The sequence below is a fragment of the Exserohilum turcica genome, assembly GCF_000359705.1.
Source record: "Exserohilum turcica Et28A unplaced genomic scaffold SETTUscaffold_11, whole genome shotgun sequence".
In the NCBI taxonomy this organism is placed as follows: domain Eukaryota; kingdom Fungi; phylum Ascomycota; class Dothideomycetes; order Pleosporales; family Pleosporaceae; genus Exserohilum; species Exserohilum turcicum.
This window is the reverse complement of record NW_007359926.1, coordinates 287118-313421: the sequence shown is the minus strand read 5'-3', so window position 1 is coordinate 313421 and position 26304 is coordinate 287118. Positions and strand designations below refer to the sequence as shown.

At 53.5% G+C, this 26304-nt stretch overlaps 8 protein-coding genes across 8 annotated transcripts; 4 read left to right on the top strand and 4 right to left on the bottom strand.

Moving 5' to 3' along the window:
* Window positions 1-2388: 2388 nt before the first annotated feature.
* Window positions 2389-2952, bottom strand: SETTUDRAFT_167020 (uncharacterized protein; the record flags this gene model as incomplete). The annotated part of the gene is made up of 1 exon (XM_008023799.1): window positions 2389-2952. The coding sequence occupies one exon, from the start codon at window positions 2947-2949 to the stop codon at window positions 2533-2535; it is 417 nt and encodes a 138-aa protein (XP_008021990.1). The 3' UTR covers window positions 2389-2532.
* A 1413-nt stretch (window positions 2953-4365) lies between these two features.
* SETTUDRAFT_102821 (uncharacterized protein) lies at window positions 4366-6618 on the top strand (the record flags this gene model as incomplete). The annotated part of the gene is made up of 2 exons (XM_008023798.1): window positions 4366-5239; window positions 5291-6618. 2 exons carry the CDS (start codon window positions 4366-4368, stop codon window positions 6616-6618), a joined length of 2202 nt encoding a protein of 733 aa, XP_008021989.1.
* Window positions 6619-9353: 2735 nt separating this feature from the next.
* SETTUDRAFT_175198 (uncharacterized protein) lies at window positions 9354-11786 on the bottom strand. The gene is made up of 2 exons (XM_008023797.1): window positions 10688-11786; window positions 9354-10638 (listed from the first exon to the last, which is right to left on the bottom strand). Exons 1-2 carry the CDS (start codon window positions 11436-11438, stop codon window positions 9620-9622), a joined length of 1770 nt encoding a protein of 589 aa, XP_008021988.1. The 5' UTR covers window positions 11439-11786; the 3' UTR covers window positions 9354-9619.
* A 1369-nt stretch (window positions 11787-13155) lies between these two features.
* Window positions 13156-15382, top strand: SETTUDRAFT_145536 (uncharacterized protein; the record flags this gene model as incomplete). The annotated part of the gene is made up of 2 exons (XM_008023796.1): window positions 13156-13468; window positions 13516-15382. The coding sequence occupies exons 1-2, from the start codon at window positions 13206-13208 to the stop codon at window positions 15380-15382; spliced, it is 2130 nt and encodes a 709-aa protein (XP_008021987.1). The 5' UTR covers window positions 13156-13205.
* Window positions 15383-15491: 109 nt separating this feature from the next.
* SETTUDRAFT_25337 (uncharacterized protein) lies at window positions 15492-16200 on the bottom strand (the record flags this gene model as incomplete). The annotated part of the gene is made up of 2 exons (XM_008023623.1): window positions 15492-15863; window positions 15994-16200. 2 exons carry the CDS (start codon window positions 16198-16200, stop codon window positions 15492-15494), a joined length of 579 nt encoding a protein of 192 aa, XP_008021814.1.
* Window positions 16201-17477: 1277 nt separating this feature from the next.
* SETTUDRAFT_167017 (uncharacterized protein) lies at window positions 17478-18911 on the top strand. The gene is made up of 2 exons (XM_008023795.1): window positions 17478-17743; window positions 17801-18911. Exons 1-2 carry the CDS (start codon window positions 17492-17494, stop codon window positions 18770-18772), a joined length of 1224 nt encoding a protein of 407 aa, XP_008021986.1. The 5' UTR covers window positions 17478-17491; the 3' UTR covers window positions 18773-18911.
* SETTUDRAFT_102414 (uncharacterized protein) lies at window positions 18888-20223 on the bottom strand (the record flags this gene model as incomplete). Its single annotated transcript, XM_008023794.1, has 2 exons — window positions 18888-19402; window positions 19455-20223. 2 exons carry the CDS (start codon window positions 20221-20223, stop codon window positions 18888-18890), a joined length of 1284 nt encoding a protein of 427 aa, XP_008021985.1.
* A 446-nt stretch (window positions 20224-20669) lies between these two features.
* Window positions 20670-23206, top strand: SETTUDRAFT_175195 (uncharacterized protein; the record flags this gene model as incomplete). Its single annotated transcript, XM_008023793.1, has 4 exons — window positions 20670-20863; window positions 20927-21023; window positions 21069-22980; window positions 23028-23206. 4 exons carry the CDS (start codon window positions 20670-20672, stop codon window positions 23204-23206), a joined length of 2382 nt encoding a protein of 793 aa, XP_008021984.1.
* Window positions 23207-26304: the final 3098 nt, after the last annotated feature.

Genomic DNA, 26304 nt, shown 5'->3' with positions numbered 1-26304 from the left:
TTCTCTTGCTAGCCGCCGTTGTGTTTGTGTGGTTGTGCATAAGAAAGCAATCACTGGAATCAATCATGGCAGTGTTTCATGTCTCAGGTTTGTCTGGACCATGGTGTGTTGGCTGAGTCATGTATGGGTGTGAGTGAGACACACGGACACAAGAGAGAGAGAGTCCTGGACAGTTTTTTTTTACACCCAAATAATCAATCGAATGGTGTTTTGGCAGGCGAAAAGGGAGAAAGGAAGAGCAAAGTTCCGAAGGGGAGGGGGGGGGGAAGACTAGTGGAGCAAAAGCAGCCAGGCGTTTTGTAGACACTTGGCGCGGCGAGTGAAACTGCATTGTCATGCATGGGCGATTTGCGAAAAAGACTTTATTTTATTTTTTGCTTTCTTGCTTACCACTTGCGGCTTGCGTCGTGTGAAGCTACTGGCTAGCCTGTCATTGTCGCTTTGTTGCATGTAATATTCCTTTGTATGTGTGTGTGTGTGTGTGTGTGTGTGTGTAGGTGTGTAGGCGTATGGGCGTGTTTGTTTTCACTCTTTATTGGCATACAACCCATACAGACATTGGTTCTGGTGGTGCGGTAGGTGAAACGGAATGGTGACGACGAAGACACCTCTCGCCCCCCCACCCATTCGACGATGGCGACGCAGCCAAGACGCGATTGACGGGCATTGGCCATGGGGATCCGTTTGATCGAGACATGGTTGACTCTATCTCTTTCTCTCTCTCTCTCTCTCTCTCTCTCTCGCCACTGTCATGCTTGGGATTCAATGCAAGCAGAGAGGGATTTTCTTTTTCTCTTGTTCTCTTCTTGAGTCATCCATACATAGATTCATGGTGGACTCAGAGAGAAACAGACATGGACGAGGGGTTGAGAGTGGGTTTGGTTTGGTTTGCCAGGCGCCAGGTTGCGTGTGCGTGGTTCCGGTCATGGAGTCCCCTACCGTATGTGCGTGTACCCTCGCATGCTCAGGTGTACGCAGGCTGCACTTGGACATGCATGGACATGGGAGCTGTTTGGTCGTCGGGTCAGCACGTGTGTGTGTGCGTGTGTGTGTGCTGTGTGTGTGGTGAGTGTTGTGACGTCAGGATGATGTATAAGCTGCAAGACGTCAGCAGCGGAAAACAAATTTTCCAGGTAGCAATTTTTTTTTCGCACATGCATGGCAGAGCAATGATGACAATGACACAAAGCACCGAAAAGGACGGAGGGAGGGAGGAAGAGAGAGAGAGAGAGGGGGGGGGCTTCCGTTGTTTGGATGTGGATGCGCGTGTTTGTGCAATGGCAATGGCCATGGTGGGGTCAAGCAACATCACAGCGTTCACCCCGCTTCGTCTTTCTCAGGGGGGGGGGTACACATGACGAGGGGCTGAACAGCGAGGCATAGCACGGCCATCGTCTGGACCCTTTTTGGCCAGGACCAGAACATTGTCGAGGCGGCCAAGACGCGGTCAGCAACCATGGTACCAGGCACGAAGACGTCGAGACGGCGTGACTTGACATGGCACGAGAGGGATGCCTTATAGCCTACTGCAGCGGTACCATGGTACGCGCGGGTGCGTGTGGGCGGGCTCGGGAGAAACAAAGAGGCAGGCTCTTGTTTGTCGGGACTGGGCCAAAAAGCGAGAGTGCTCAGCGAGTGGGAAAAAAACTGCGACTCTAGCAGCACAGCTAGTCGTGGTGGCGGTAGTGGTAGCATGACGTTGGGGCCGTGTTGCCGGAGAGGCGGCCGCGGGTCATGTCTGGCATGGGGCGAGCATGCAGGGCACGACAGAGTTGGGTATGTTGGCGAGGCGAGGCGAGGGCGTGGCGAAGGCGTGGCGGCATGACAAGCTATTCTCGGCAGGCTGCATGCAGGTCATGGGCAGGGCGAAGCGGGAGAACATGTGCGTGGTGTACATGTAGTACGTGCAGTGCAGTGGTGAAGGGCATCGAGTCGCGGGCTGCCGAGAAGCGCAGTGTTGAGCGGCAGAGGGCCCCATGGGAAGGCGAGGGTGGCGTGCGGGAAAGCTGCTATTTGCGGAGGCCGGGGGGGGGGGGCAGAGAGCGGTGAGGGTTTGGTGGTGAAGCAGCGCCGGCGGGGGCTCGGGCGGTGAGAACAAAGTTGATGGTGTGAGACAAGGTGAGCACGAGGGTGAGGTGAGCCGACAGGGTGTAGGGGAGCGCGGCGAGGGGAATAGACCCAGGGCGAGGGCGAGGGCGTGGGAGCAGCAGCAGCAGCAGGCCGTGGGTCTGGGGTAAACAAGAGGCCATGCGCTTTGGGCTCGGGTGTGTTGCCGGCTATGGCATTTGGGGGGCGGCCAGGCGAGGCGAGGCGAGGCTACCCTGGGCGGGCCCCTCGTCCAAGAGGCATAGCCAGCGCGCTAGCACCGCGCAACCGCAGGCGTGCACAGAAATTGCTGTGATTTGGAAACAGAAGCACTTGTCGACAATGAGAAATTGCGATGGTCATGCCCGCCAATGCACCACGCCTTCCATGGGCCCCCTCCTCCACCACCACACCCCAACTGGGGCGCCTACATACTCGGCCATGTCGCTAATCCCGCCGCACCTTGGCCTGCTGGCCGTGGCCGTGGCCAAAGCCGACGCGGGCAAGCAGGCAGATGCGCGTCGCGGCCAGGAAGTAGACAAAGGGAATGTTGCCAATGTCCATGGCGTTCCAGCGCCAAAACGCCCAGTACACGTCGGCGCCCAGCGGCAGCAGCGAGCAGAGGTGCCCAACGTCGGCCAGCAGCAGCACGACGAGAAACGTTTGCCAGACGTTGACGTCGGCCGTGGCGCGGAGCACGGCGGCCTCGAGAAAAGCAAGTCCGAGGTACATGTTTGCCAGCTGCGACAGGACGATTTTTGTTGAGATGGGCGTGAGCGAGAGCCCGTCGGGAGCGCTCGGGGCATGCATCGTCAGGTCCAGGTACGTCGTCTGGAAGCATGCAGCACACACGGCGCCCGCCATGATGGAACATGGTTCCACCCACAGGAAGATGCAACGGTACAGCGCCGGTATTGCCACGGGTCCAGTCGAAGCCGTCATGTTTGAGCGGCAGTGGTTTGGTTTCGCGTCGCGACAACAAGAAGAAGAAGAAGAAGAAGAAGAAGAAGAAGAAGAGCAGCAACGGCAACAACAGCGAGGGCGGGTGAGAAAGGAGGGTGAGGGAGGCGGGCTGCGAGGAGTCGGGGGCGGCGGCGGGCGGAGGGCGGGCGGCGGTGTCGGGAGGAGAGGAGGAGGGTGGTGGTGGTGGGCGGCGGAAAAACAAGGATGCGGAACAAGGGCTGATCAGCGGGAGAAGGTGTAGCATAAGTACTAAGAGACGCTTCGAGGCAAATGGAGGGCAGAATCTGTTGCACCGCTAACGAGTGCTTTGCTTGCTAGTGCAGCCGATCTCAAGACGGCGACGGCGGCTCCCAGTGTGTCGCGGCTCCACCCCCTGGCAAATTACATACAGCAGCGGCAGCAACAGCAGCAGCAGCAGCACACATCTTATCGCGCTGGCTTGCTGCTGGCTGCTCTGCACGGCGCGGCGCGGCGCTGCACGGCGCTGCACTGCACTGTATCTGCACCTGCACCCAACCCGCGCCTACCGGGCCACTGCGGACGTGGCTATTACACACTACGCCTGCGCCTGCTGCTACACCTACGCCTACTATTACTACCTACACTACTACCACCCGACTACCACCTCCACCACCCACCCACACCCCATCCATCCATCCATCCATCCGTCCATCCATCCATCATCGTCGTCGTCGTCGTCACCGCCGCCGCCAGCTGCTGCCGCTGCTTCTGCTTCTTCGTCCAACCCTGCTTCGTTTTTTCTTCGCACATTAACTCGCCCCAAGCCAACCAGGCCCCTGTCGGCGCGTCTTGCCTGCCCAAGCAACCCTCGCCGATATTGCCAGCAAGCAGTCTCGGGCTTCGTCGACTCCACCTGTGCCCCCTCCCCCCTCCTCTGCTGCGGCTGCTGCTGCTGCTGCTGCCACTGCTGCTGCTGCCACGCCGCCGTGCACGCGCGCTCTCCCACGGTTTGGGGCTGAATCGCGTCAAGGTTGTCGTCGTCGTCGTCGTCGTCGTTGTGGTGCACGCTCTCTATCCGCTCCGCCCCAGCTCTCCGTCTGTTAGTCGCTCCCGCACGCACGCACGCCCTCGTGTTGCTCTCTTTAGCCCGACCAACGACGCTCCTTGCCGCCGTCTCCTCGTCTTTCCGCGCCTGCTGCCCTAGTCGTTGTCCTTGTCGTCTTGTTGTTGTTGTTGTCGCTGCCGCTGCTGTCGCTCCTGCCGCTGCCACCGCTACTGCTGCACCATCACGCTTCGCTTTTTGTTTCAGTCGTGCCTTCACCGCAACTCTTTGCCACTCCCTTGTCAACACATCCAATGTATCGCAGGCAGTCCATCCTGTCGCATCGGCCCAAGACCTCCTCCGACATAGACGCTGAATCCTCCTCCTCCTCTTCCTCCTCCTACCTCCAGCACCACCACAACACCCACTCCCTTTCCAGCACGACCCCTATCCCGGCGTCGCCACCCCACACCATGAAGCGAACCATTTCGCAGACGTTCCCTGCCCCCCATGTCTCTGACATCAAGGACACCAACATGCTCGACGCGGTCAACGAGGCCACCATGGCCGTCGACGGCGCCTCGCAGCATTCACAGGCCAGCTCCTTCTCGCGTGCCTTTGGCGCCGTGGCCGGGAGTTTCACCCGCCAAAAGACTCGCAGGCGAATGTCGTCCGTCTCTTCAGCCACACCTTCACAGCGCCGCCGCGGCTCCATACATTCGCTCTTCGAATCTCTTCCTCCCTCGGCCGCAACCCAGTCCAAGCCCAACCCGGACCTGCAGCGAGTGCCTCTGCAACACCAAGACTCTGGAATCCCCGCCTTCCCAATGCAGTCCCAGTCGACCCCCTCGAGCTCCAAGACCTTCTCTCCCTTCAGGCGCCTGAGCAGCATGCGTCGTCGCCCAACCGCCCCTGCGTCGTCGACCGACGTGGCCAAGTCCGTCTTCACATGCCCCCTCACATACCCCAGCCAAGCCGTACCCGGCACCGCAGCACGACAAGCTGCCGCCGCCGCCAACCAGGACCGCCAAAACCAGCTACGTCGCGAGCAGGAACACACGCAACGCTTCCTCAATGGTCTCATCCCAAGCTCGCGCGACGATGACATCAAGGACAACGAGAGCGGCGTCGACATGACGTGTGCCTCGCCCATTGTTCGAGCCGATAGCGTCACCGAAAAGAAGATGAGTAAGTCGCTTGCTTCCAATGGCCCCTCAGCCCTTGCTAATGGCTTTCTAGTCGACCCTTTCCAACGCCTACCTGCCGAACTCGTCACCACCGTCCTCTCCAACCTCGACGCCGCCTCCCTTGTCCGTGCCGAGCGAGTATCCCGAAGCTGGAACGAGCATGCCGCCTCACCCCATGTCTGGCGAAATGTCTTCCTCCGCAAGCACGAGCCCGAGGTACACGTCTCACCTGCCCCCATCCAGATGGGCGGCTTGGGTACGGGCAAGATGGCTGGTGGCAACCCTGCTCCCGCACAAGATTGGAAGAAGATGTTCGAGGCTAGGGCCACCATTGACGCCCGATGGAAGACTGGTGCTCCTGCTGCCATCTACCTCAATGGCCACACCGACAGTGTCTACTGCTGCCAATTCGACGAGAACAAGGCCATTACCGGCTCACGCGATCGAACCATCCGTGTGTGGGATCTCGAGACGTACAAGTGCATCAAGGTATACGGCGGTCCCAACCACCGCCCGACAGCAAACACTCCCCCACCCATGGAGGAGCGACCGGAGCGTGTCATCAGCCATGCCTCGATGAACGGCACCCCGGCTGGCAACGACATCTACACTGTTCCCGCCGACTACCACGATGCATCCATTCTCTGCCTCCAGTACGACAGCGAGATTATGGTCACGGGCTCATCCGATTACACATGTATCGTCTGGGACATTACCGGCGAAGAATATGTCCCCATGTACCGGCTCCGTGGTCACGAAGCTGGTGTCTTGGATGTTTGCTTGGACGACAAGTACATCATCTCTTGCTCCAAGGATGCCATGATCAAGGTTTGGGACCGCAAGACTGGCAACTGTCTCCGCACGCTCAAGGGCCACCGAGGCCCAGTCAATGCTGTGCAGCTTCGCGGCAACTTCCTCGTCTCCGCCAGCGGTGACGGTGTAGCCAAGCTGTGGAACCTCGAGACCGGCGTCTCCATCAAGGACTTTCCCTCCGAAGACCGTGGTCTTGCTGCCGTCGAGTTTTCAGATGATGCCAAGTATGTTCTTGCTGGCGGAAACGACCATGTAGTGTACAAGTTTGACGCCTCTACCGGCGAGCTTGTGCACAGCAGGGTGAAGCACGATGGTCTTGTCCGCTCATTGTTCCTCGACGCATTCAACGGACGCATCGTATCCGGATCCTACGACCAGAGCATTCAGGTATCTGATTACGAAACCGGCCAAACATATGCCGTCTACAAAAACTGGACAACGAGCTGGATTCTGTCAGCCAAGAGCGACTACAGGCGAGTGGTTGCTACCAGCCAAGACGGTAGGACGCTGATCCTGGATTTTGGTCATAATGTTCCTGGAGCAGAACTGCTCGTTGGATCAAAGTGAAACATCTTCTCGAATCGACCTGCACCCATGTGGTCTCGATCGTGTTTGGAGCTCTAGGTCGTCGCCGACCATGCTATCATGCCCATTCACACGGCTCTTCGTGCCCTGCTTCCGCTACATTCTAGAGGTATTCACGCATACTACCAAGTCAGTCGGAAGCTTGTATGGAGACGGTACCCGACAAGGTTCTGATGAACAAACCCATGGGTTAAGTCGTGAAAAGAGGACGAAGCATAGGGATGTGGACGAAAAGGCGTTTTTCCCTTGAGTCAGCATTGCATACAACTTACGGCGTTGTCGGACCTGCAAGCATAGTTTGCATCTTTTTTTTCGTGTTTGTCACCTCTCTCATTCTTCATGGCCTCTGCCTAGTGTTTTCTTTTTGCATTTTCCAAATATGGATGGGGGCGTGTTGGATGTGGAACCTTTTCTCTCTCTCTCTCTGTCTCACTCTCTCTTTCTGATATCAGTTAGCGTCTTGATAGATTTTTCATTCATTTAATCCATTCTGCTTCAGTATAATTATCAGTCGGGCTACTTAGTATAGGTGTTGGGTATAGATACCAGGAGACGTGGCATGAGCGGAGGATGTAATAACGCTCTTTTTTAGTGTATCAAAATACTACTCGTCTTCAAAAATGCCTTGTTCCAAGATGCTTTTGCCGTCCAAGATGCTTGCTTTTCAAAAAGCATCTGGGCCATGTGAGCTGGACACATTCTATATCCATTATCGTTGAGATCTATTCCCCATATGTAGTATCTACGAGTGTTTGTTATTCAGACGTGCAGTTTAGTTTCAGAATAATGTAGTGATTAATCATTGTAGTAACAAATCACCAAGACTCCCCCCATAGTAACTGGTATAGACGCATTAGTACTCATAGGTAAAGAAGAGGATGTCTCGATGTAGGTTGATGGATATGCAGGACCCCAGGGAGAGAAGCAGAGAAGCAAAGGAGCCAAAAATAGGACGCTTATTTCTTCCTTCTTCCTACAAGTTGAATCACCATGTAGAAGCCTGGCTCGCATGACCAAAGATGCTAGGGTCTTCTTTGGCGTCATGCAGGGTGCTGTTACACTGAGGGCCTTGAACTGTCAGATTCTTAATTTCCTTGGATGCATATACCCCTAATTCATTCATCTGCCGCACATGACGGGGTATCCAAGTCCCTGCAGCTGCTTGCCTTTTATCTCCACATTTGCCGTTCCGCCTCTGCCTACTAATTCCACGGTAAGCCCATGCTTATCTTTCCTTGGTGCTGCGATGATCAATCGCTGCCCCAATGTACAGTGGTGGATTTACCATTTCTCACAGTACCCCTTGGCCCTTGGCTTTATTTCCAAACTCACTAGCTGCAACTACGAAATTAAGAGAAATGTCATGTTGAAAGAGATATAGTTGTCGAAGAAAAAAAAGAATTGATACTAATAAATCATGTTCAAAGTCTCCCCATCACGTCCCTGCATCACCTTGGCCATGATAGGATCCTTGACTGTATATGTTGGATACTTGAAAAGGCTAATGATGTCGAGACAATAATACACACGAGTTTTGTTTCCCCGCATCATGAGCATACCCTTGAGACATGATGAGAGAGAGAGAGAGAGAGAGAGAGAGAAGCCGAAGTAATACCTGGAACCCTACTCCAGAAACTAAGCCATTCGCGAGTGTGATGCTTGAGTGATGGGTTATTTCGTAAATTAAACAAACATTTTTTTAAAATCCTAAACGACCCACCATGTCAGACCTACTTGGCGGCCAACAGGCACAGAGACATGGCAACGAGGTTAGTTGTTGAGGGATCGGAGAGCCGTTGAGGATAGTCAAGTTTTCTTTTTTGCTTCTTCATCGTTTTCACATACATGTCACGTGCGTTTATTGTTGTTTGTTGGTGCTCACTGACTCGTACGTTCCATGGCAACATGGCCAATACAAAGGCAGTCAGTCTGTCAATGGTACATGGAATCATATACATGAAACCCATGTAACATGGCCTCGCTACCCAAAGAGCGGTATTTTTTGCCTAGGTTGTGACAGAGTGAATAGGACCTTCTTCGTGTCAGCCTGAGCACCAAGAGAAACACATGAGCATTGTTGTTGTACTTGTCAATACGCTAATGCATGCAGGTTCAGGCTTTGGGCCCATGTCGACACAGTGCTTGAGCTTCGGTCATCAAAAGTCGTGGCTAAGCACATCAATGTCAATGTGCACGTGGTACGCTGATCCATAGCATGACTATCATCACCAATCTACAAGGCATAAGCCACTTTGAGAGACGAATAGCCACAACTAGGCGAAGAACCGTAGGCATGCTCGTCACTGGATCCCCCGAGACCCACGTATTCAGGGTCGAAGGCTACGTAGAAATCCACTTCACTCGCATTTCAGACAGTGGAGAGGCCAACTAGATAGCTATGCAAGACTATACTTTTTGGGTTTTGGCACTGTGACTCTTGTAGAGCCTGCCAGTCCTATCTACAAGACCTCTACTCCCCATCCCGATCCCTAGCACATCCTTCACAATACGTGAAACATATAGCAACCCTATGCACGAGGCTACCTTGGATCAAGTGTAGCGAGAATATATACACGGACCACAGGTCCGATATAAACAAAGTGCCAAACCTGGAGATGTATCTCTATCCTCCAGGCCAGCCTAGGGGTATGAAACTGTACGCCGCTCTGTTCATGGGCAGCGTCGTGGAGAATCGAACGCAATTGAAAAAAAAAGAAGGACAACACGACAATAGGTAGTAGAGAACGGAAAAGACATTACTTTTCGGCCGCTGGTTTGGCGAACGAAATAAAGGACAGTATGTGGTGAGTGATGTAGCATGTCGAGCCGATCCAGGGGTATAACAAGTCCAGACAGCCAACAGTTGCAAAGTGCCCGTGACGAGGCAAAGTAAGCAGGATGCATATTCATGCGTGTCGTGAAGTAAGAGGTTGGAAATAAGAGCGAAAAAGGAAGCTGGGGTAATCAAAGGTTAACAGGTCGTTCAGACATTCTCGGTAAATCTGCTCGAGCGCGACCCATCGGCAGAGTGCAAGCTTCTTCCGAGTGAGCCTCTAGCAGGCAATTCAGGATTAGGAGACTGTGGTGGACTCAGAAAGTCCTGGTCTGAGGCAAAAGGGTTCCCGTCGTCGGGGTGTCGAATGACTGGGGTTCGCGCCGGACTGGGCCGGATATTCATTTGTCCCGACTCGCGCGTGATAGCGGGGCCGCATATCTCTTTGCCAATCTCCTTGCCAAATTCTTTGGAGATAGCTGCGCCGCCATAGGTGCTATGGTCATCTTGGTAGAATGACGAACCAGACATTGTCCCGCCACGAGTGAATTGGTCGGACGTGAGACCTTCACTGAATGCAGATGGTAATTTGCGACCTGAGACGCGCTGAAAGCTTCGCTCGCCGCCGCTCAGGTTGGTTTCTCCTGTTTTACCAGACAAGCCAGAGAAGCGATGGAGGAACAAAGCAGGAATGAGGGTGTTACGTGTAGCAGGTGCTTGCGTCATGGATCGGTTGGTTTCGGTGTGGTCGTCGCCAGTGAGCTGCAGAGCGCCGTCTCGTTTCCGTTTATGACGCTGTAGGAGCAGCAAGATGAGAGCCAGGATCAGTGCAGCACCAGCAAGGCTTCCTATTACACTGCCAACCACTTTGGGGGTTTCGAGAGAAGAAGGGCTAGAGTTAGCACCCGCAATGGCCGAGGTGGTGGCAGCAGGGGCAGGCGCCATTCCAGGTGTCTCGCCGCCCCCGCCATAGCCGCCGTTGGGATAGGCTGCTGTGGATACAGCTTGTGAAGCAGTCACAGTAGTGCGAGTAGACTGGGAGCTGCTTGATAATTGCGTGGATGACGTCTGTATGGACGACGGTAAAGACTGTGAAGCTGAAGCTGAGGTAGAGACTGACGCAGGGCGAGACGGGGCTGCTGCGATTGATGCAAAAAGGCCTGTTGCCGTCGAGGCTGAAATGCTGTCAAGCGAAGCGAGTGAAGAAGATGCCAGTAGTGATGCCGCGGCTATGCCATGTCAGCGGTGCAAGCACACGAGTGCATGTGAGGCGCTTACCTGGTGTTGTCGTGTTGGCAGCCGAGCTGGAAGCATAGACGGGCGCTGGCGTTGGGACCGCAGGTGGGGTGACGGGACTTGGAGGACGTGTAGGCAGGCTTGACGACACAGGAAACGGCGGCGATGGGGCTGCGACTTGTGCGAGAGCGTTGCCGGTGGAAAAAGGGTAGGCAGGGACGCTGGGCACATGCAGATTATCAGGAAACGGCGGTACTGGTGGCACAGAGGGTAGTGCAGGCACTGGCACGGCAGACACCACAGGCACAGGCGGTACGGCAGGCAGAGCGGGCGCGACTGATGGCACAGCGGGCATGGCGGGCACAGCAGGCACAGCAGGCACAGAGGGTACAGCAAGCACAGTGGGCAGGGCAGACACTGTCGGCAGGGCGGCGGGCACAGTGGGCGCGGCGGGCGGCGTGATTACTGCATCGTGCGAGGCTTGGAGCGTTACCGGGGCTAGCGTCTCTTGGGCGGCCAAGCTGCCATTGCTGTCCACTTGGTCCACGACCTCGACGGCAACGGTGATGACTTTGGTGTTGCCCGGCACGGGGCGGCGGTGGAAGAAGCGATGGCCTTTGCTCATGTTCTCTCTGGCTGGCGGTGCCGCGTGCCGCCTGGCGTTGCCTGGAGCGTCGTGGGCGTGGTCCAATGCGGGCGCGGGATGCCTTTGGTGGTGCGAGAAGATGCGTCGTGGGTAGCGGTGGCGCGACTTGAATTTGGATGGGTCGGCGGGCGTGGCAGGGCCGTCCATCAAGAGGAGCGATTGAGTCGTCCAAGGGCTATACGGGCCGCGGTGATGCAGTCGGCGTAGGGGTGGTGAGTGCGGCGGCGGCGACTTGGCAGAACATGTGTTGTTGAAGTGAGGGAGTGTAGCAAGTTGGATGTGCGAGAGGACGCGCGCAGACGATGCAAGGGATCCAGTCAATGGAAGCAGATGGAGTGCATAAGCGAGTGAAGGTTGCTAAAGGAGCGGATGCCTGGTGAGCGGCGGAGGAACGAGGCCTGGGGCAGGGCGTCAGTCAGTACATGTGCACGACAGGCGGGCGGGCGGGCGGGCGAGCGAATGGATTGAGCGGCGGCGGAGAGGACTACGCACACGCGAAGGGGGCTCTCTCAAGGACGCTGCATGGGCTTGGCTGGACGATGGACGGAGAGCGAGGCGAGATGGCGGAGAGGGGAGAGGAGAGAGGGGAGAGGAGAGGGGAGACGGAGGAGAGGACGGGCGGCGAGGAGACGAGAGGAGAGCGCAACGGCGGCTCCAAGAGGGTGAGTGGTTGGGAGTCGTCGTGTATTGCAGGGCACCGCAAACCAAACGGCTTGTTTGGCATGTGCAGCGCGAGGGAGCGACCAAGAGAGCAGGCGCGAGGCGCATGGGGGCCTGGGGCGGCGCTGATTGGCGGGCAAGCGAGATAACGCGTCCCGGAATAGAAGGATCCACCGACGCACATGCCCGCCCGTATCTATCAACGCGGCTCGCCCTCGACGAACCAGCAGCACTGACGACGGCCTTCATTTCCTTTGGCTCGCCATGGCGGCGACGGCGATGCGGCTGCGACGGCGATGCGACGGCGACTGCGATGGCGACGGCGATGGCGACGGCCATGGTGACGGCCATGGTGACGGCGCCTAGCACTGCGCTTCGGAGATTTGGGCGTCCCATGGGCCCCCCTCCCGCGCCCACCTGCAGCCTGTGGCGCTGGGCGGCCAACTCTATCGACGAGTATCGACATTTGGCATCGACCATGGCCGTCTTTGCTGCCGCGTCGCGTGCACCGCCGTCGCACCTTTGCAAGGCGCGACTCGCCCTGGTGGTGTGCCTGGCCGCGCGCATTGCCCAGGCGCCCTGGGCCGGTGTCCTTTGTCGTCGACGGCCAATATTGCCAAAGGCCCGTCTTGCCAGCGCCCCAGTTCCTTGCATCTTAACCGCTCTGCTGTATGCATACATGTGCACCGCCCTAGTCCTGTCCTGTATACATGTCGGTCGCCTGCGCTCGCTAGCCCGCCGCCCCCAGGACAGCCCATCCATGCAAAGACGGGAAAACAAAACAAAACGTTGACCGTGGTTCCATGCCATGGCCCGCCAGCGACAGCGCCACAGCCTCGGCCCCGGCCCCGGCCCCAGCCACATGTGGCTTGGATGCCTTGGTACCCCACACTGCCCCTCCACCTCTGCTGCTGCTGCCTCCCCCTCTTCGACTGCTGCTGAGCGCCATGCCATGGCCCTGCTGATGCCGGCATTCCCGCTCCGCCCATTCCCTCGCCCGCCCCGTTGGCCCCGTTGGCCCCGTGTCTGTTCCACCAAACTACTGCCTACATCTGCTGCACCGGCTGCATCTGCCATGTAGCCCTCCCCACGCGACGCCACACCCTCAGCCACACCCACAGCCTATCCATCCCTCGCCCAGCTATGACGTCGCCCGCCCACGCCCGCTGCGCAGAGCAGCAACAACGCCCACCGCTGCCCCCCCGGCACGCTGCCCCAAGTGAAGACGTCCCTCCGCCCTACTCGCTCACCGTCATGTCTTCTCACGATCCCCGCTCATCCTCGACCCAGTCGCTCGTCCCCGAACCTATGCTGGCCGACGCTGGCCGCCGCCGCCTACTGCTAGTCTACCTCCATGGCTTCATGGGCGATGAAACTAGCTTCCGCAGCTTTCCCGCCCATGTCCACAACCTCGTGACCGTCACCCTTGCACAATCCCATGTAGTCCACTCCAAGATATACCCGCGATACAAATCAAGGGACTCGCTCCAAGTGGCAAGAGACAATTTTTCAACCTGGTAGGAACCCACGCCTGGGCGCCTTGGATATGGCTGACCGTCGCCAGGCTGGCCCCCCATGAAGACCAGTGGACCGATGCCATCCTTCTCGGTCACTCCATGGGCGGCTTGCTCGCTGCCGACATTGCCCTGGCCTTTCGCCATCGCATCATTGGTATTGTAAACTTTGACGTACCTTTCCTAGGCATGCACCCCGGCATCGTAAAGGCAGGCCTGGGCAGCATCTTCAATACACCCCCACCCCCACAAGATGCCATCGCCGCCGACACCGACCCAGAACAGAAGCTCACCAGAACAAGCACACTTTTCAACCCCAAGCCAGCCGACCCAAACTACAATCCCATGTTCCCCAATGATGTCCGTCTGCCTAACCGGTCCGGCTGGGAAAACAGCTTGCACTGGCTCACCAAGCATTACAAAGACGGTCTAGCAGAAGCTACCAGAGGCCTTGTCAAGTCACACATGGAGTTTGGTGGTGCCATGGCCGATTACAGAGGATTGAAGGACCGCTATGCCAAGATACGAGCCCTGGAAGAAGACGACGAGGCAAAGAGGAAGGGCGGCAACCCTCAATTATGCACTGTACCCCGAATCCGCTTCATTAATTATTACACGGTCAGCACAGGAAGGCCTAAGAAACCGACTTCCCCACCTTTAAAGTCGCCCTCCCCATCCTGTTCCCCCAGCTGTCCACATCAGGACCCGGGCGGCGAAATGAATGCTCCAGGCGACATGGTAGAATCTGTTGACCACCACTTACAGCAACAACAGAATAATAGAAGCCTCTCAGTGGTATCATCGGAGCTGGAGTTGACTCACATCCAACCAGACCCCATACCAAGTTCTCCGCCACCGTGTATCCAAGTGGACCACCATGACCAAGGTTCCGAGCCTGCCTACTCGGACGATCAGCTCAATACTGTTATTTCTGCTGAAGCCAACAATGGTCCGCCTAATCTTCCCGAAATACCACCCATTCCCCAAGAGCCGCCCTTTGTGGATTTACTACAATACACAGACAAGGCACAGCGCAAAGCTGCAGAGAAGGAGCATGACCAGGCACTCAAAGAGTATCAAAAAGCCGTAAAGGCACGCAACAAGATGATCAACGAGCGCACGAAGTTAGAGGAGAAATGGGAAAAGGAGAGGGCCAGAGAGGCCAAAGAACGGGAAAAGGCGGAGAAGAAGAGAGCGGATGAGCGCCAAAAGGAGGAAAAGAGGCGAGAACAAGAACAGGACAGAGAAAGGAAGGAACACGAAAAGGACCAACAGAACAGACTCGAGGAAACTACGCACATGTCGGCAGAGGAGCGACAGAGGGAAATAGAAAGAGGCCAAAGACGAGCAGAGGCTGAGCAAAGAGAGCGAGAAGCGCGACAAAGACAGAGAGAGGCAGACGTGCGTCAGGGGAAGATAACTGCAGAGGAAGAACCCCAGCCTGTTCCCACGGTTGCTGGGCTAGACCAAGGTATTGGCACCATGCACCTGGGTCACCATGAGACAGCTTCGCAGGGGCCTCGAGGTCCGTACGGCCACTATGAATTTTCCCGTAGCGGAATCATGAATCAGCCTCCGCCAGAGAGTCGTGCCGACTCGACTTACACTCTCTCCACGACAGACAGTCGGAGCAGCCACACACCCGAAGCCGATGCCACCGGAAACACTCTGGTCAAACCCAAGAAGCTGAAGAAATTCTGCATGCTACCACCCAAAGACGCTAGTGGCAATCGAGACCCTACGTGGATTGAGGTCTTCATGGACAACATGGACGAAGTCACGGCACACACGTCTCTCTTTTTCGTCAACGAGACATATGAGCGACTGGTTGGCGATGTTGGGGCGAGAATTGAAGATTGGGTCAACGAGGTAGATACCATGCGCTTGATACAAGACCTGGAGCGTGTCAAATCATAAATCGTGCCTTTGTCATATAGACCAATAGATACCCTTTTTTCTTTTCTTTTCCAGACTCGGATTCCATCGACTCGTTTCTCAAGGCACAATATGCTTTGTTCCTCGTATCTCACGCCCGAGTCTTCCACCCCATTTGTGGCGCAACCACCATAACACGTCCTCCAACGACCAGCCCCCAGACGGCCAAACCCAGCAGGCCCGACGCTCCATTCGCCATGCCCACCCACACGGCGCTAGCCACGCTCCACGCCAAGCTTAGTGTCTTGAGCAAGACGACAACCTGCTCGCTACCTCGTATCGCCTCATTAAACCCTTGCACAAACGGAATCCGCGTCTGCGTCTGCTCGTTCCAGTAGCCAGCCATGTGCACATATGCCAGGTATGCTGCGACGCTATTGCCCACTCCAGCGCCAATGAGCACCCTAGTCGAGCTGAAGCTGGGCACAAGGACGAGCATGGAGCATGTGAGGCTTGAGATTAGCTATATGGAAACTTATCATTAGCCTCTTTCCTGCGTAGGTAGTAAATTGTACATATATTCAATTCCTGACATTACTGGTGGTAGAGAAAGAGAATGAAATCAGCAAGAAAAAGCGTTTGCATTTACGTACAGCCAAGGTCCCTGTCGCCTGTGTAGTGCGCGTCTTGTGCAGCTTCTGGGCCGCCGTATTGGACCATTCTGCTGCTTTTTCACTCTTCTGCTCGTATTGTTGCAGCCGCGTGATGTTTTGGTAGGCCAGATAGAGGCCATAGGCGCTGAGGGCCGCTGTAGGGCAGAGTTGTAAGATACTGGTTGTGTGCATGGAAGGGGAAAGCATGATGAGAATTTTTAAAAGTTTAATGATTAACTAAGGCGGTTGTAAACTGTGAGACTGATACCACAAGGGATAGAGGAAGTCAAAGGAGGAGTAGTTTTGGTGCTGCACTTGCAGGTTTGGGAGGCGCAAAGTGACGTCATGATTGGTTGTGAGGTTAAGCTACGCTATGGAAAGGGTCATGATGGCTGGTCCAAGGAAAAGTCTCGTGATATACGTAGATAGCCAGATACTCCAAAGGCCTCGCGTCGTGTAGTGAATTGGCGGTGCAAGAGTTATGCCTACTTGGATATATCCGTATACTGCTACCAAACAAGTGTGGCTTGGCCTCATTCCAACACTGAACAGCCATCATCTGCCTCGTCATCTATCGAGGCCGTGCTTTTATTAGCGACTGGAGTACTAGCACCCGCTTGCGCCACGCCACGACTGGCTTTAGGAGTATGTTCGGCATAGGGGCTGAAGACTTGGGTCTTGTCAAATATGCCAAGCGGTACTTATGCCATGGCATGATGTACGTAGATACATGTCGAAAAGCCGTCGATGCGGCGTATGAATCGGATTCGTCATTGCGCTTGCGTACTCTTGACGCACGTCTTTCGTTCTGCTGTACGTGTAAGGGAGCATAGCACCTTATTTGCCCCATGAGAAAACCAAAATGGACGTCCCTTGGCACCAGGTGGTGTCGGTGTCATCTCGCTCATTTGCTGCGAGCAGAAACTCTTGGTTGCACGGCACGGCATGGCGCTGATGGGCGTGCCTGTCCAGCCCAGCCATGTGCGTTGCATTTGGTTGGGAAATTTCATTACGCCATGAGGTATTAAAGGCGGCGGGCTACGGCCAGGAGGGGAGGTCAGTATGCATGTTGAGCGCGCGGTGCAGAGTACCTAGTGGGTCCGGCTGCTCAACCAGACTATGACACGGCAACGGGCGGGACGAAGCAGAGGCTCGAATGGCGCCGTTTGCGGGCTGGCGAGTAAGATGCTCGTGTGGGCGGCGGCGGCGGCGGCGACGGTGGGGGTGAAGAAGGACGAAGGGAGACGCTTCAGGGCGGCTTAGGTGTAAGTAAGTACTGGTGCTGGTGCTGGTGCGCGGTTGCTGACGCGACCCCACGGTTGATCATGGCCTTCCCCATTGGCTGCAGCCCCACATGCCTTCATCTGCTCACCCACGCTCGCCGACGCCTTCACGGCCAATCGAGCCATGGCTTGACTGGACTGGACTCGACTGGACTGGACTCGACCATCCGGGGCTTCTCGTCCCATCCTGACCAAGCCGTCGACAATCCCTCGCAATGCCTCACGCAGTGCTTCTTCGTGCAAACGGCCTGCGGGCCGGCCCGCGTCGTGTCCACCACATTGTCCGCTCCTTCAGCACTGTGCTCGACACTCCCGTATATCCTGCCACCCACAAGATACGTCCGCCAACAGGCCAGTCATTGGTCTTCGACAGCGCACGCAATGCAAAGGCGCCCAGGACGAATTGGACAAAGGACGAAATCGCTGAAATATACAACACTTCGCTCATCGACCTTACCTTTGCATCGGTAGGTGCAACTGCTCTTGTCCAGCAAATAACCCCCCCCTCATGATGCGTCTTACAGGCCGCGGTCCACCGCCGATTCCATGATCCCGCTGCCATCCAGATGTGCACTCTCTTCAACATCAAAACCGGGGGCTGTAGCGAAGACTGTTCCTACTGTGCGCAGTCATCCCGCTATGATACTGGACTCAAGGCTACAAAGCTGAGCTCGGTGGATGCTGTCCTGGAAGCCGCGCGCATCGCAAAAGAGAATGGGAGCTCGAGGTTCTGCATGGGCGCGGCGTGGAGAGACATGCGCGGTCGGAAGACCAACCTCAAGAACATCAAGGAAATGATCAAGGGCGTGCGTGGCATGGGCATGGAGGCTTGTGTGACCTTGGGCATGGTCGATGCCGAGCAAGCAAAGGAGCTAAAAGAGGCTGGATTGACTGCATACAACCACAACGTCGACACAAGCCGGGAGCACTACCCCAATGTCATCACAACTCGCTCTTATGACGAACGACTCAACACTATCAAGAATGTCCAGGAAGCTGGCATTCATGTATGCACTGGAGGCATCCTTGGGCTCGGAGAAAAGGCACGCGATCATGTCGGCCTCATCCACACGGTAGCCACCTTGCCAGCCCACCCCGAGTCATTCCCAGTCAATGCCCTAGTTCCTATCAAGGGCACTCCACTGGGCGAAACAGAGGCCATCTCGTTCGATGCTATTCTCAGGACTATAGCCACTGCCCGACTTGTACTCCCGACCACCATTATCAGACTGGCTGCTGGCCGCCACACAATGCGTGAGGAGAAGCAGATTCTGTGCTTCCAGGCAGGTGCCAATGCCGTCTTCACCGGCGAGAAGATGCTGACGACAGCTTGCAATGGCTGGGAAGAGGACAAGGCCATGTTTAAGAGGTGGGGGTTGAGGCCAATGAAGATGGAAGAGACTATCGGCGAACAGCGTAAGCTTCCCGGACAGGAAGAGGCTGAAGCTGTTGTCGCAGCGGCAGAGGCCGAGGCAACAGCAACAGCTCTTGCTTGATAATTGGCATTGGCTCCATATGACTGTAGCTCAGGCTGCCCCTGAAATGGCACCCACCGAGTAATCTAGGATATGCCGTCTTGTAACATAGTCTAGAAACATACTCGCACTGCATTCAGAGCTTGGCGCTCGCTGTTTTATTCACAGCTTCACCTTCCAGTGCCTCTCTGGCCCGATCTTTACACCACCTCTGCAGCGCTAGTACAAGCTTCCTGATGTCGCCCACAGTGTTACCAGCATGCAAACATATCCTGACCCTTTCGGTACCTGCTGGTACGGTCGGTGACACAACCGCTCTGACCATCATGCCTTGGTTCTGCAAGAAACTGGCAAGTGCTCTTGGGTTCACCAATTGCACTGCGAATATGGGTGATCCGGGGCATGTGGACGGAATCTTCAGTGCACACAACGCGTATTCAGAAGCTTCCTGGATGCCTTTGAGCTCTGCATACAGCGTCTGAATGAGTTCATGCAGGTGTGCCTGTAGCGGATTGCTCTGCCCCGTTTGAAGCACGCAATAGGCCGAGCGGACGAGGGCCAGCAGTGGGTAAGACAGAAAAGTTGTGTAAATCAGAGGGCGTGCGTAATTGATCAAGTAATGTCGCAGTGTTTCCGAGCCCAAAAGGATCGCTGTAGCCAACTTCAGCACTTTGAATCAGACCAAGAGCATGCGCATACGTACCGCCATTGGCAGCCAAGGCTTTCCCAAAAGTGTGCAGCCTTGCAAAGATACGCTTCTCGAGGCCAAGATGGCTCACTAAGCCTCTCCCTTGCGGGCCAAGTACACCTGTTGAGTGAGCTTCATCGACAACAATGTACACTCGCTTCGAGCCCACGACGTCTTCAGCTACGTTTACAATGTCTTGCAGGGGCGCAACGTCGCCATCCATACTGTAAATCGATTCCACAGCCACAAAGACGTTGCAAGTACCTTTTTGCACGCCTGGATGATCCGCTTGGAGCTGCTGCAGAACTCGTTGCAGCTCGGGTACCGAGTTATGCTGGAAGGGTATTGTGGTGCCAGCCCTTGAAAGCCTCATGCCATCATGCACACTAGCATGTACGAGCTCATCGTAGACAATCACATCACCCCGCTGTGGCACCGAAGAAAAGAGTCCCACATTCGCATCAAATCCGCTGTTGAACAGCAGCCCGGCCTCGGCGCCATGGAAAGCAGCAATGTCCCGCTCTAGGTCCTCTGCGTAAGTCGAGTTGCCATCAAGAAGTCGTGACCCGCCGCTACCCAACGGCAACGAAGCTTTCTGAAGCTCATCCACATAGGCAACTTTGAGTTGTGGCGAAGTAGACAGGGAAAGGAAGTCGTTGGATGAGAAATCAATTTGATTTGGTTTGGGCAGCGTCAAGTTGCGGAGCGTTGTCTGGGTGCGCCGGCGGTCGAGAAGTTGGCGTAACGTCTGCTCCAGTCCCTTTGCATCTGCCTTGTCTTCCATTTTTGATTGTACACACGTGTAGCACCGGAATGGGGTCAAGTAAGGGTAACGTGATTGCGGGCACTGGGGAGGGGGGACGCTGACCTGCTACCACAAGCCGTCAGTGAGCAGCGGCATCGGAGCGTGGGGCTGGCCGCGGCTTTCCGCGCGCAAAAGAAATAGAGCCGACAATACACGTACACGGTTGATTGCCGTATCGTCATCAATTAGCTAAAACTTTGTGAATGCGCACTTAGCCATGCGTGCGACTGCATATGCGCGTGGGCATCGATTGACTAATCCCATTTGTACCTGCATGTGCCTTAGCGGCTCGGGATCACTCCTCTGGCCGAAAGGTTGCTAGCGTTCCTTCCTACTCCCCTCGCACTTTTGACCGTTCCAGCGAGCCTGACCTACGCCTATCTCGACTCACCAAGTCTTGGATCCGGGTCGGGAAAGAGAAGAAGATGCCGAGGGTTCCGGGAGCATTGTGGAAGAAGCTCATTGCCGTGCAGGTCTATGGTGCCAACACAGGAGTGGGCAAGACGGTCTTTTCGACACTCCTGGGTTCGCACTTTGCCAAAAGGACTGGTAAGACAAAATGGAGAGTGCAGTACATCAAGCCGGTATCGACTGGTCCTGCAGATGAAGCTGATGATAGGTGCGTCTGTTGCCACATGACTGGCTTCTACTATCCATGTGCTACCGTGGCTGACCAAGACAGTTATGTGCAAAAGTACAGCGGGCGTTGTGTCTCGACACTGTTCAAGTTTGATGAAGCCGTCAGTCCGCATGTCGCAGCAAGAGGGGCTGATCTGGTTGTATGTCTGTCTGCCAGTGGCGGTAGCACCCACTGACTGGCCCAGCCTGGCGATGAGCTCATCAGTCAGACTGTCTTTAAGACCGTCCAGCAGGAGGCGACGGCAGCCTCAATGAACACAGATACCATGGCCCTCGCCATAGTCGAGACAGCTGGCGGCGTGCTTAGCCCAGGTCCCTCAGGTACTCCACAAGCCGACATCTTCCGGCCGTTGCGAATTCCCTCGATACTAGTAGCTGACCATCGCCTGGGTGGTATCTCATCGACCATCTCCGCTGCTGAATCCCTGATTGTGAGGGGATATGACATTGATGCAGTGGTGTGTTTCAATGACCACAGCAAGTATGAGAATGCTCAGTACTTGGAAGAGTACTTTAGCAAGTCGGGCATTTCGGCCTTTACCTTACCCTGGATCCCAAATATGCAGGGTATTGGCGCGGGTACTAAAGAGGAAGCGGAAATTATGCAAGGCTTCTATGATGCCCAAAGTGTGGAGGAGCCTATCCGCAAACTAGCCATGAGGCTCCTCGATCGCCACAGCGAACGGCTCGACAATTTGAGTAGCATGGCGTCACGGACTAGCGAAGCCATCTGGCATCCTTTTACACAGCATAAGCATTTGAAGAGCGCTGATGAAATACTCGTTTTCGATTCCGCGTATGGCGATTACTTCCAAGTAAAGCAGACTGGCCATGTGCCAGAGACGCACGAGAGCCGGTCAGAATTGTACCCTGCATTCGACGGCTCGGCATCATGGTGGACTCAAGGACTTGGTCATGGAAACCCTCGACTTGCGCTAGAAGCAGCACACGCAGCTGGGAGGTACGGACATGTCATGTTCGCCGGCGCTACGCATGAACCGGCTTTGGTCCTTGCAGAAAAGATGCTCAGAGAATCGCACAACCCGCGTCTCAAGAAAGTGTTCTACACAGACAATGGAAGCACTGCGACTGAAGTCGGTATCAAGATGTCCCTCCGCGCAGCTAGCAAGCGCTACGAGTGGGACAGCAATCGCGAAGACATTGGGATTCTCGGTCTCAAAGGAAGCTACCATGGAGACACGATTGGTGCCATGGACGCTTCCGAACCTTGTATATTCAACGACAAAGTAGATTGGTACCGTGGCCGAGGCTTTTGGTTTGACTACCCAACTTTCAAACTCAAAAAAGGCCAGTGGGTGGTTGAGCCACCAGAGGGCTTGGAAGTAGAGTTGGGCCCGACACAGCACTTTGAAAAACAAGACGACATCTTCAATTTCACGGCAAGAGGTCATGCCACCCAGTATGAAGCTTACATAGAGAAGATTTTGGATGACTTGGTGAAGCGCCAAGGAAGAAAATTTGGGGCGTTGATCATGGAGCCTGTCATCCTCGGAGCCGGAGGCATGATCTTTGTTGATCCGCTCTTCCAACAAGCTTTGGTGCGTGTTGTGCGCCGTTACGACTTCACCAACGATTCTCGGACTGAAAAGCCTCCTGTTGCGGATGAACACGCCTGGTCGGGGCTGCCTGTCATGTTTGACGAGGTTTTCACAGGACTGTATCGTCTAGGTCGCTTTTCAGCCGCGTCGTTCCTTCAAGCCCATCCCGATATCAGCGTAAACGCCAAATTACTTACAGGAGGTCTGCTACCGCTTTCCATCACTTCCGCGAGTCAATCCGTCTTCGAGGCTTTTTGGGGCGACAGCAAGGCAGAGGCGCTTCTGCATGGACACAGCTACACTGCACATGCAGTGGGCTGCCATGTGGCCAACACCAGCTTGGAAATAATGCAGCAGGCGAGCGTAGGCCAAGAGTGGAAAGATTTCAAGAAGCAATGGGCTGGTAGTGATGAGGGCAATTCATGGAGCATGTGGTCCAGGTCATTTGTGGAAAGATTATCCAATCACGCGAGAGTCGACTATGTGAATGCGCTAGGCTCCGTTCTTGCGGTGTCACTTACTGATGGCCAAGGCTCAGGTAAGCGACATAATACTTCTTTCTGCCTTCTAGCTGATTTTTTACAGGATATAATTCTTTAGCTGCAGTAGGCATTCGCGATAAGCTCCTATATGGCGTGCCAAGTCCGCAGGTCCAGATACATTCGCGGGTTTTAGGAAACGTTATTTATCTCATAGCAGGTATTACAACAACCTATAGGCACATATTAGATATTGAAGCTACATTCATTCGAACCCTTGACTAGGGTGGCAAATGTTATTGAACCTACTACGTATTCTATCTCTTTCTTACGATACTAATGGAGATGATTACTATATATAAAAATACTTAAAAAAAATAATAATAATTAAATTATCTCTACACACTCTCATAAAAGGTGCCTATGGGGGGATGGTGTAGGTAGTTTTTTCCCTTACTTTATCTCTAACGTGGTTCATAAGCGAGCGGACACCCCAAGCGAGCGGACACCTCCCCACCAGCGCGTCAACTTCAACACGTTATCACAGCCTTTTATCACAGTCAATAAACTATTGCAATATACTAAATTAATGATTAGAATCGCTACTATCACTTGCACTGTCTATCTTAACTGCGCAGGTACGAGCGTTGTGTCCAGTCTGCTTGCAACGCCCGCACCGCCGCTCTCCTCGCACCCTCTTCGACGCACTCTCACCATCACCACGACTGCTACCCGCCTGTTTAGCTAATACTTCTTGTACTTCGCCTACAGTAAGAGTCTCTTCTGTCCGTACGTATCGCCGCTTGCAGCTTTTACGCTTATTTGACTTGTCAAGAGCCACTCAAAGCGTACCCATTTCCTCCATCATAAGCGTCATTTTATGTGCCATTTGCTAGGCCCCCTTACTTAGCTACGCGATCTACTTAGTGAGTGAATTGGCAGAAGATCTACGGCGTTTTCTCACGCTCTCTTAAATGAGACTAATTTGAGACTTAACTTCGCGCGCGTTGCGTGGTGTCTGCGCCTGCTAGGCGGCTGTCCGTCGTGGTGATTATACTGGCGTCTGCACCACTACATCAAGCTTAGATAGCACAGCCTGTGGGTCATGTGGGACTAGACTAGCGCCTCTAAAGCTAGCTTGGATATTCTCCTTCGTGATAGACTGCTTAAAAGCAGCCTTAAAGGCTGGTAGGAAGGTTTCCTTGCTAATATAGTGGGTGCGGTTGCGTGCTAAGCCTGAAACAGCGTCGCCATACTTGCGCTTTAACGGCGAGAAGCAGGCGACGTTAAGGGGCTGCAATAGGTAAGACGAGTGTGGAGGCATGCAGAGAAGAATAATATTCTTCTCCTTGCAAAGATCTTAAAAATCGATAGAGCAGTGGCTCTTATGGCCGTCAATAATAAGCAGTTAATACCCACCTACAGTATGCCTCTTTGTATAGGTATTAAAGTGCTCTAACTAGGCAAGACTAAGCTAATTATTCGTCCAGCTATTAGGACTAACTTCAAGAACCTAGTTAGCAGGCAAATCCTTAAACTAGACGTTAATAAGCACCTTGCCCGCAAAGACAACGAAGGGTGGTATCTAGCGACCTAATGCGCCCACGCCTTAGATTATAGTAACCCACTCGCAGTTGCCTAGCTATATCTGCTTCTTTTTCCTATATCCTTCTAAGCCTATGATTAATAACTATAATAAAATCTTGCCTATCATAAAGCTAGTTTCGTTAAAGTTGTAGATATCGTCGTCCACAATACCCCACTTCTGCCTTGTTGCCTAGACTAAGTCAAACTAGCGCTGGATAGCCACTAGGTCCTCGCAGGCGGCTCGCTGGTGATTATAGGGACGGCTCTAGCGCGTACGGAGCTCAGCAGTCCGCCTAACAAAGTTGTTAACCTAGTTCTTGCTAACAGGGTTGCCACCACGCTCCTCTAACAGTTTATCGGCCATTGCTTGAACCTCAGCCTTTGTAGGCGCAAATCCTCGCGCAGACTCTTCAAGAATACGCCTAACAATAGCCTCCTCTTCTAGCTTATTTAAGCGCTTTGAATTTAGTTCGCAGTCGCGTTAAGAGTGTCTTCCAGCGCGTTAGTAAAATAAAGTTATTCAAAGGACGCTATAGATCTTAGTAGCACGTTTAACACTCTTTACACGTTAGGAATTAATATTAAAAATAGCAAGTTAGATATTAGCTTTAGAAAAAGTTTGTTGAATCTAATGTAGTTAAGATATAACGCGTTGTAGTATGAACGTCGACGCGCTGGTGGGGAGGTGTCCGCTCGCTTGGGGTGTCCGCTCGCTTATGAACCACGTTAGGCAAGCTATCTATTTAAGGCCTTTATATCTTTAAGTGCTATAGCTAGTTCTTAAATACCCTCTAAGTAGCTTATTTAAATAATAAGATATTATAGTTCTCTATTTTGTATTTATTTATTATAATGCCTTATATAAGCTATTCTAAATAGTCTTTTTCTTTTCTATCTTCCTACATAATGATAGCTATAGGGCCACTATTATTTATTTATTATGATAGTAAAAGGTTGTTGAATGCTAGCCTTAGCTTATCTATATAAAAGAATCTTATGTCTTAGGGTACTATAAGTTTTACCTAGTAGGTGTCTTATATATAGGCAACTTAGTACTTTCTACTTTTTTATTTCAGCTTTTTACTTATTTAGGTATTTATATCTTATATAAGTTTAACTAGACTTATTCTCTTACTTTATAAGTAGGTAATAGTTTATAAGATTTATTTACTTACTTCTTTTACTCTTATTAGGCGTATAATATTGCTAAAACTATTTAGTTTACTATATTACTAATTGTGCGTACTATCTCTTTAGCTACTATACTTACTTTTTCGTTATTTAAGATAGCTTTCTTTTAGAGAAATAGGGTGTTATAGTAACTATAGTAAAGAAAGAAAGAAGATATACCTATAAAGGCGTTTATATAGAAGTTAAGCATAAGTTCTAGAAAAGGGTAAAGCTAAGCCTAATCATTTTAGTTATAGTTATAAAAGATCTATATAACTACTTCTATATTACTATTAGCTTATTCTAATATCTTATCTATTTATAGGTTGTAAGCTATAGAGAGATTCTACTAAATATTTAGTAGCTTATAGATGTTTTTCTATAGTTAGCTTATAAACTAAGGGCTATAGTTAGACGTAATAGAATATAACAGGCTATAGTAGTAGTAGACTTCTTATATAAAACCCTAAGCAACGTTTATTATCTTAATCTTATTAATAAGTGTTAAGGAGTGGTAGAGCTACTTGATATATCAGCGGTAGCTCTGGTTGATCGATAGATCTAGCACTCGGCAGGTATTTGCTAGGGGAGAGGAGATTGAGTAACTGAAGTAAAACTGTGATCTG

What these genes read in the sequence shown, in the direction of transcription:
- SETTUDRAFT_167017 (XM_008023795.1), top strand. Translation starts at nt 17,492, where the DNA reads ATGCCTCACGCAGTGCTTCTTCGTGCAAACGGCCTGCGGGCCGGCCCG. An exon ending in TCGACCTTACCTTTGCATCG is followed by an intron (nt 17,744 to 17,800) that starts GTAGGTGCAACT and finishes TGCGTCTTACAG; the next exon opens with GCCGCGGTCCACCGCCGATT.
- SETTUDRAFT_175198 (XM_008023797.1), bottom strand. Translation starts at nt 11,438, where the DNA reads ATGGACGGCCCTGCCACGCCCGCCGACCCATCCAAATTCAAGTCGCGC. An exon ending in TGCCAACACGACAACACCAG is followed by an intron (nt 10,639 to 10,687) that starts GTAAGCGCCTCA and finishes GACATGGCATAG; the next exon opens with CCGCGGCATCACTACTGGCA.